The sequence below is a fragment of the Lepisma saccharinum genome, chromosome 2, assembly GCF_977018435.1.
Source record: "Lepisma saccharinum chromosome 2, izLepSacc3.1, whole genome shotgun sequence".
NCBI classification, from domain to species: domain Eukaryota; kingdom Metazoa; phylum Arthropoda; class Insecta; order Zygentoma; family Lepismatidae; genus Lepisma; species Lepisma saccharinum.
The window spans coordinates 144,751,830-144,761,832 of NC_139230.1; the positions used below are offsets into that span (position 1 = coordinate 144,751,830).

The 10,003-nt window shown below is 37.0% G+C and overlaps 1 protein-coding gene across 1 annotated transcript; it reads right to left on the bottom strand.

Moving 5' to 3' along the window:
• Window positions 1-7,998: 7,998 nt before the first annotated feature.
• LOC145983688 (uncharacterized) lies at window positions 7,999-8,373 on the bottom strand. The gene has a single exon (XM_083116743.1). The coding sequence runs from the start codon at window positions 8,371-8,373 to the stop codon at window positions 7,999-8,001; it is 375 nt and encodes a 124-aa protein (XP_082972869.1).
• Window positions 8,374-10,003: the final 1,630 nt, after the last annotated feature.

Genomic DNA, 10,003 nt, shown 5'->3' on the forward strand with positions numbered 1-10,003 from the left:
ATAAAAGGTAAATTTACCAGTGAATATAGCACCATGTGGAGGCACATTTATTGGATGTGGGGGTAGAGCCCCACACATTCTTGATCGCAGCCATTTTGTAGGTGATATGATCAGCACCATGCTCTGGTCATCATTATCTCCTAGGGTTGCACCCAGATATTTATTAATAATGGTCAGCATAGTTGCCTTCCAATATAACATTTTTTTTTTAAAAAATGCATACTTCTTTTTATGTAGAAAAAAGTTAATAAAATATAGTTTCATAACTATTTTCATACCTCTCAAATTGGCAGGCAAACAAGCACCAAAAGTAATGAAAATAGGCACTTAAAAATGCGCTATAAAATAAGAAAAGGTACTAAAATAGGCACTTTAAAGGAATCCTAAATTTAAGAGACATTAAAATAGGCACTGAAACTGAACGTATATGTCAATTTTCTTCTTCCAATGCACAGATATACTCTATTAGCATTCCTGCACCTCTGATTGACATGTCTCTGCCTACTCTTCCAAAGGCAGAAAAACCAATGGTTGTATACCAGCAGTGGTTTGTAGAACTTTGCTCACAGTACCCAAATTTTAAAGTGTTTTATATGGATGGAACCAGTTGGATGCACCATTGTTGTAGACTCTGAAAGTTACAGCTTAGCTTTATATCCTGAGTGTTCGATATACATAGCAGAACTGTATGCTGTCCTGAAGGCCCTGGACTTTGTCGATGTTCACACTTTTCAATGAGTCCTTCTGTGCACAGATTCCATAAGTGTTCCCCAGAGTGTGGAATTGCTGACATCAAGACATCGTGTAGTGTAGCACAGTGCATCTTTCGACGCTGAGCATGGTCTAGTAAATACATACATTTCCCGCCAGTCAGTGAGTAGCCATGGCTGAGCACGAACGTTTGTCTTCAGTGCAGCGTGCCAAAACAGTCCTATTGTGTGCAGAAGCAAAGAGCGTTGGAAGTACGCAACAGAAATTTCGAGTTCATTTTAAAACACAATGGGCTCCAGCAAGAAACACTATTCTTCGTTTGTACCATACGTTCAAGGAAGAAGCCACCATGAAAGAAGAAAGACGACCTCTCTTTGCTCCAGTCCGGACCCCTGAAAACATTGAGGCTGTTTGAGTTGCCATGACATGTAGCATGGGAATGTCTACACAGTCTGCTTCACAAGAAATGGGCATTTCTCACCATTCAGTTAAAAGAATTCTTCACAGTGATCTCAAGCTGTATCTGTATAAAATTATCATATTGCAAAAACTATCCGAACTTGACAAAGGAAAAAGAATGGAATTCGCACGGTGGTCAGAAGGAAAAGATCATGTTCTTTACACTACGGGATTTTCAGACGAGGCCTATTTTCATATGGATGGGACTGTCAACAAACAAAATATCTGGTTTTGGGCAAGAAATACACCACATATTGTGCATGAAAAGAAACAGCATGGAGATAAAGTGATCGAATGGGTACCTTTGTCCAGTCACAGATTGATAGGGCCAGTCTTTTTTGACGATACAGTCAACTCACAGCAATATTTGAATATGCTGTGCAATGATTTCGTATGACAGCTACTCGCAACTAATTGTTCGATGGGAACTCAGTGGTTCATACAACAACCGCTAATGTTGTGTTGGACTTTTTGAACACAGTTTTTGAGTGACAATAAATATCCTGATCTACACAATAGAGGATTCTTCTGGCCACCTTCAAGCCCAGATTTAAATCGCTGTACTTTTTTCTGTGGGGGCTTTTAAAGGAAAAACTCTTCCCTTTGAAGCCATCAAACATTATGGAAATGTGAGGTCGGATAATTCAGTTGTGTGGTGATATTCACGAAGACATGTGCCGTAGAGTGGTAAGAAATATGTGCACCCGCCTTGAAGAGGTTGTTCGGCAAAACGGGGGCCATACTGAACATGTGATACAGTGAGAAAACTTTCCACGAACAGACTATTCTTTATGTCATAATATGCACATGTAATACAGGGTGTCCGGAATGGGACTGATGGTTTTTAAAAGTGTGTTGTTTTAATATGGTTAGAGATAGGGAAGAAAGGAAACATGCATTAATGTGTTGTGTTTATCTTGTGCAGGCCCCTTTACTACCTTGCACTTTTAATTTTTTCCAAGTGGCTTTTTTTACACCCTGTGTATTAAATTTCTAAGTAAGAATTTTAAATAAGTGGATACTTCCTGGTATACACTGAAGGGTGCAAAATGGCCTAATGTGCCGTCACACCCAAAAGTTTACAAAAATGATAAAAAGTTACAAAACTCATAACTATTAATACTATTTTGATCGAAATTCACATTTGCAGGGAATTGTCAGTTAAAGTAATTCTCACAAAAAGAACTTGTTCTAACGATTGTTACATGCATAATTGTTCACAAGTGATTTTCTTCCACGAGAATATGAGCTGTTTGGAGCCACAGTGATTAAGTCGGTAGGGCATCTGACTGCCATGCGGGAGATCTGGATTCGATTCCCAGGGTGGGTGATTTAAGGTCAGAATTTTTCAGATCTTGTCCCTGCATAAAGTGGATGTGGGGGCTCGCCAAGCCCCAAATCAATGTGTAACCTGGGGGAAATCCTGGAGGTAAAGGCAGCTGGAGCATTCTGCTAATCACCTCAACTCCAAAATGGCCGAGATCAAGAATGTGAGGGGCCCTACCCCAACATTCCCAAAATGTATCTTCATGGCAAGGTGCTATATGCATGAGGAACTTTATGTTTACCTTTACCATTTCATGAGAGCTGTGTTTCTGTGTATGTGCATGAAATTTTAGAATAAATAATATCATTGACTTAGTGTCAGTGCTTGAAATTAGGGGTCATGTGGGTGGATTGCATCCCTGCAACTAAACTCAAGGTTTGGTCAGACATCCTACCAGCTAACATTTTTGACTTCAAGTGCTGCTGGAACTATATTCAACACAAGGCCACTAAATTACGTTTTTAAAATTACTTAGCATTGCTATATTCAAGACTGAGGTAATGTAAGATGATGGCTCATGACATTGTCCATTGTTCACCATTTATCCTTGTTTCTGAATAATGTGAGAGGTGGGAAACCAGACATTTATAAGCACTATAAAAATGCATTTTTGGACTACAAACACCATGAAACATGAAACTTTAAACTAGGGATGTGCCGAAGCCGATTATAGATGTATGAAAATCGGCCGAAATTGACACATCTGCATCGGTATCGGAATCAGCAAAAATCTGATATTTAAACCGGTACAGATTATACTAGAGTTTTTACCTTCTAATAAGTTTTATGTTCTAGTTTTGTAAGATTTATTGAAAATATGGTTATGATTCGTCATTATTGTAGAGTTTTTGTAATACAATTATTGCAAACTCATTCAGAGGATCACCCTAACTATAAATCGGAAATAAAACAGTACATTGCTGAACTAGGATCTGCTGTTTTATTGGAAATTCAAAAATGAATATTCAAACCTGAAGCAAGTCATGAGAAAATACTTGGGCATACCTGCTGCATCAGTATTCAGTGTTCAGTGTTGCTAGACAGATTTGAGATAAGAGAAGAAGTAGGTTACTTCCTGAAGTGCTTCCCAATCTCGTGTTTCTGAACTTAAATCTGACAGAACAGCAATTCATTTTGCATTTCAAAGAACTGCTTGTGTACTAATGTTTAATCTCTTGAGAATCCATGTTCTTCTTAAAGGTTCACATAACATTTTGTAGATGCAAATGTACATTCGCATCTCTTGAGAATATATATGTATATACATATGATATGCAATAGAAATGTACATAGAAAATTTATTTTTGTCATGCTGAAAATAACATTCTATTTTTGTTAAATAATCTTATGTATCGGAATCGGTTAAATATCGGCATCGGTATCAGTTCCAAAAATTATCGGTGAGTATATCGGCATCGGTAAATTTTCAGCTTCTCACATCCCTACTTTAAACATTGAAGCCTACCTTTTACTACAAAGAAATAAAAAGGGCAAATAGGCAAAAATCTGCACCCTATTCATAACCACGTTTTCATAATAAGAAATAAACTAAGTAATATTATGCAACAAGGAATCAAATCTTTCATATTATATTTTTCAGGTGCGAAATTTGTATATATAGCTGTCACTATGTATAGTCATTATAGCTATATGTATCATTGTTAACTTTTTTGAGAAATAACCATGCATTTTATAATGCTTAACCCAATTGAAATGGAAAAATAGGGAACCACCACTTCTTACATTGAAGACCAATGCAACAGTGGTCTAAGACTCTCCAACAGGCAAAATGAGATAATGCTGCCATCTGTTGGCAATTGAGGTGAACTATCTTCCTACCATGTGGATTAGACCAATTGACCACGTATATCCTGGTTAGGTGCCACTTATTTTTGTCCCCGAACAAAATTCCGTGTTGTTTGAGTGCAAAATTGGTCCAACCTCAAACTACCAATAAGAGGTCAGTGTAATAACATCAAAGATGGCTGATGTTCAGGGTGAAAGTGATGTCTCGAGTAATGAAAAGGAGGAAAATAATGTTGTGTCAAGTATTGTTATTCGGATGCCATAGAGCAAGGTACATATGTGAATATTGTTAAAGGACAAAAGAGTAGGGATAAACACACTCTTGAAATACAACATGTTCAGCTAATACCAAAATATTCCAATCCAAGACCAATAAACCCAAAGAAACTTAAAGATAGTCAGACCTTTTGAAATATGTTCCACCCATTCACCATTCATTTTACAATAGTCTGGTATCTCAAAATAGAACTGAGGAAAATGAAAATATAGAACATATGATGGTGGATGATAGTGAAGACATTTTTGACATTCCTGATTATGTTGAGTTGAGTTGAGTTGAGTTTATGTACAGTAAGGCTAATCGGGACTGGACCTACAGTTTAAAGTAGGATCCGAACCACTTGTGCCTCAACCAGGTATAGAACCCGGGACCCCTTGATTACAAGGTGGCGGCACTACCACTACCATCGGGGAGGCCCCATCCTGATTATGTGTAGTACTGTGTAAGCATGCACAAAACATACTGGAACAGTATGCAAAACTTTTATGCTTTTGCTTGTAATGATATAGTGTATACTCTAAACATTTTATTAATAGAACCACCTTGTGTACTATGTAATCACTTTAAGTAATATTAAAACTTATAAACAAAATATTAGGATGGATATATGTTTCTTTGCACTACATTTCTTCAGATATTTTTTTTTTATTTTTTCTCATGTACAAACACATGTCAGTGTAACAGTGTTCTAACCAAGGAAGGGTGTTGCAGGTTCCTCATAAAAATTACAATATATCTAAAACTACTTAAGTTAACCAAGCATCATATCACACACCACTACCAAAAAAATTGGGATTTCCAAATTCCAAGAGAAAACACAATTGTCTGACTTTAACTTGCAGTTTCTGTATTTTTTAAAAATGTGGCTTGGACCACTGTTGTGCTGACCCCCTCAATTCTTAGGGACTGCACATTTTTATCAAAACAATCGACACCAGACATGTTTTTGTTGTATTTCTGCAGTACAGAGGGACAGTCCACTTGAATTTTAGACCACTTTCCATAAACTGATCTTACCCTCTCCACCTTTGTAACAGGAATAATTCCATGACAGTTTGATGCAATTGTTGTCATGCCATCTAACAACGATCATGATGCTGGTTGTTCAGAATGACATAGTTCCATGTTTATCCTTTTTCATTGATTCTGCACTTTGTATGGGAAATTCTGCATTCTGTTGCCTCAGATACTTCTTGTGCCACATACAGTAAGTGTTGTTAGAAAATGAATGCAAGTGAATTTATTTGTCAAATTTTATGTTGCGTGGACCTCGATCATTTTGCAAGCGAGAATACATTTCCAACAGTACAGCTGCTCCCAAACGTATCACATCTCGGATGCCTATACCTGATGAATTTGCACCTTGGTAAGGTGTTCAAAGGATGTCCGGTAACTACTTTCTGTAGCTGCTGACCATATTTTGTAACCAAATCCTATGGGTTTTCATGTATTTCATTGATTGATTGATTGATTTAGTTTAATTTACTTCACGTTTTGTGCCTCTTGGCTAATTTGCGAAGATAGGGATGAGTGATGATATGATGAAATTGATGAATGGACATTCACAAACAACCAAGCCCGAGCAGGATTCGAACCTGGAACTCTTGGCTTCGCTACCCCCATGTGCTAACCACTTGGCCACAGGGTTCGGCTTTCATGTATTTCAATTTAAATTTCAATTTTCCTTTATTAAAGGGCGAGGTTCAGCCTGTGGCTGTTCTACCACCTATCCCCGATGCATACATATACATACCAAATACATATGTGCTGCATTGAATAGTGTCACCCAGAGTATGGTTGGCAAGGGTGGCTGGAATCCATCTTCAAGGTGAAAATCAAACTTTACACCTTAAATGACAGAAATGTGTCAAGTGCTCTTGGTGAGTGTTAATGGTCAAACATCTTTTGGAGATATTAAAATTTTCAGTGCACATTGGAATAACGTCTGAAATTAGAACAGTGAATGAGGTGCAATATCCCTGCAACATCTTACCATTTTTGAATAGGAAAACTGTATCAAGGTTTTAACCCCACCCAGCACACCACCATCTGCTCAGGTTGCAGACCATAATGATGACTTTTACCTACTATGTACAACTTCACCATGGACACTTGATATTACATTTCTAGTCATCTTAGATGGGAATTTCACCTCCTCACCCTCCATGACTAATAGACGAATTTAATACTTTGTTCAGCACAGGAAACATGAAAATGTCGAAACAAAATAATGAATTTTTGTGATTTTCTGTGCCACTATACCCAAATGAGAATTAAATTTTTGATGCTTAATTTTCAAATCATGATATATAACTTTCTTCTACTACCAATCACTTGAAATTGTTATGTTACAGATGGAAACTGTTGCCTCCCCTGTAACCTCCACCAGTTCTATCGATATGTTGGACCAGAGCTCTAAGGAGTCGAGCCCCATTGACAGATTATTTCCTATGGATCAAAAGGTAGTAAGTAATGCCATTTATGTATTTATATCAGATGCTAATAATCAGACAATGAAGCTTAACATATTTGTAGGGCTGAGCTGATACGGTATTGGAAAGTATCTGTCTGATTCTATTTATCTATACCAGTTGATTCTTTTATATAGAATTTTTCATGGACTGACACAAAAAAAATAATTCTAAAAATGTTTTTTTTTTCCAAATCACATTCACCTTGAATACTTTATATACTCAGTTTTGCAAAAATATTCTGCTGTTATATAGTTCATCACTTGATGCTGAGTATGTGACAGAACCATGATATTTCCATGTTTTCACGGCAGTAAGAGGGTGGTTGTTAAAAAGCACATTTAATTTTTTTTTATGATCTTACACCCTGAAATTGTTCCTTTCTAGTCAAAAGGAAAATATGTAAAGCTTCATGAAAACATTTTAATCTTTACTGGTAGTTCAATTGCCCTGAAATTTACTTATAATAAATATGCAATAATATAATAGTAACTATGTCAGTAGTTAGTATGTGGTATAAATCTTAAATAGTAATAAAGTTACAAGTTCAGTGCTGCTCCTGGATGGTTTACAGCAAGAACTGAATCTGGGACTTGTTTCTTGTGAGATGCCCACTGGATTGCTTAACTAGAGTCGCACCTTATTCAGCATGATTTTTGATAACATTAACAGCACAAACCACTTCACACCCTTCCTGGAAGTCCTTTTGATCCTCCCGTGTTTCTTGATCAGTGTGAAGAAAGCCTTGTCAAAGTTCCAGCTGCTTGAAAAATGTTATGGAGTTCAACTGTTGCTCGCTTTGGAGGAATCTTGTCCTGTCTCATTTCTCTCGTAGCCTTCACCATAGATTGCTTGGTCATGCAAGAGCAACCAAGCCTTCAGACAAATACCATAGGTTATTGAAGATGAGGCACATAGAAGAGATTTCTTCTTTTTTCCTTGCATTACAGTTCATCACAGACCCTGGCCTCCTTCAGAATCTTCCGCCATCCATCTCTATTCACAGCCTTCCTTCTCCAACTCCTAATTCCCAGCACACTCTGGTCCTCTTCCACCAAATCAACCCACCTTAAAGGTGGTCTTCCTACATCCCTTCCCCCATCCATTTTCGTAAATGTGATCTTCTTACACACCATGTTGTCTGGCATTCGGTATATATGCCCCAACCACCTTAGCCATGTAAGTATAATTTCCTTCACAATTTCTATATCCTGATAAAGCTGATATAGTTCCATATTATATGTTCTTCTCCATAATGCATTTTCATATATCAGGCCATAGATCCTCCTCAGGATCTTCCTTTCAAAGCTTCCGATCATTTACTCAGGCTTCTTGGTTATTATCCATGATTCACATCCATACATTAAAATATGTGTTATTAATGTTTTGTATAGTTTATATTTTGTTTTCCTTCTGATGTACTGAGACTTCATATGTTTCCAGAGTCCAAAATAGCTTCTATTTGCCATACTTATCCTGTGTTTAATCTCTGTCAGAAAATCTCTCTTCTCCATTATATATGTGCCAAGATATTCAAATTCCCAAACTTTCTCAAAAGAGAGCCTGTTAACTTCAAAAGTTGCAGTATTAGTAGGCACTTTAGTTATTTCCATATATTTTGTTTTAGCTGCATTTACCATGAGCTCCAATTTTTGTGGTGCAGTGAGAAGTTTAGCTACAGCTTCACGTAATACTCTTGTTGTTGTGGCTATTATTACTGTATCATCTGCATATGCCATAATTTGCACTAATTTGTTTATTATGGTTCCACTAGTTTCTATTCCTGCTTCCCTGACAGCCTTTTCTAATGCAACATTGAATAGCATACATGACAAGGCATCCCCTTGATGCAATCTTTGTTTGGTTTCAAATTCTTCTGTCAGCTGGTTTCTTATTTGAACTCTACAACATGCTTTTTTAAGGGTCTCTTCTACTAAGTTTGTTAGCTTCTGTGGGATTTCAAATTCTCTCATGGCTTCGATTAACTCTCTCCTTTTTATGGTACCATATGCAGATTTAAAGTCTATGTAATGATGATATGTGTTCTTTCCAAATTCCTTGTCTTGGCACATATTTTTCTGATTGTATGGATATGATCTCAGATTGATTTTCCCCCTCTAAAGCCACATTGGTAGTCACCTATTATTTTATTTATATATGGGGAGTGCCTTCGGAACAGTATATTAGAAAAAAAAATTATATGCAGTGTTACGTTTGCTGATACCTCTATAGTTTCCTGTTTGTAGACGATCTCCTTTCTTATGTAAGGGGTATATCATACCTTCCTCCCATGAAATTACTTCCATAAAGTTTCATCAGCTGTTATCTTGTCAGATCCTGGCCCTCTATAGTTGTTCAGCTTTGCAATGGCACTCATAACTTCTTCAAAGCTAGGTCCATCTTTTTCCCGTTCATTCATTTGGTGGTTCGTGACATTCTGATTTTCTTCCCTATGCTGATTCTGTCCTTGCTCCCTTTCATTCTCATTCTGGTTCTGGTCATTCAATAGTTCATTCAAATGATCCTGCCATCTGATTAAAATATCCTGGTCATTGCTTAGCAGTCGTCCATTCTTACATACATATGCTCCTGTTTGGAATCCTACTCTCCTTTCATTGACATTTCTATAGAATTGTCTACTTTCTCGTCTTACATTAAATGCTTCCAATTGCCTCATCTTATTATCCTCATACTCCCTCTTCTTCCTTTTACGTATTTTCTTTTCATTCTTCCTCAATTCCCTATATAATTCTAACTTTGTCCTTGTAAAGTAGCTTTGTATCATATTTCGATAAGCTTAATTTTTCTGCCTGGTTATCTCCTTATACTCCTCATCAAACCCTTCACTATGGTTTTGTTTCTTCATTTTCCCTATTTCTTCATCAGCTACCTTTATTATTATCCCTCTTATGTTGGTCCACCCCTCACTATTACTACTACTACTATTCA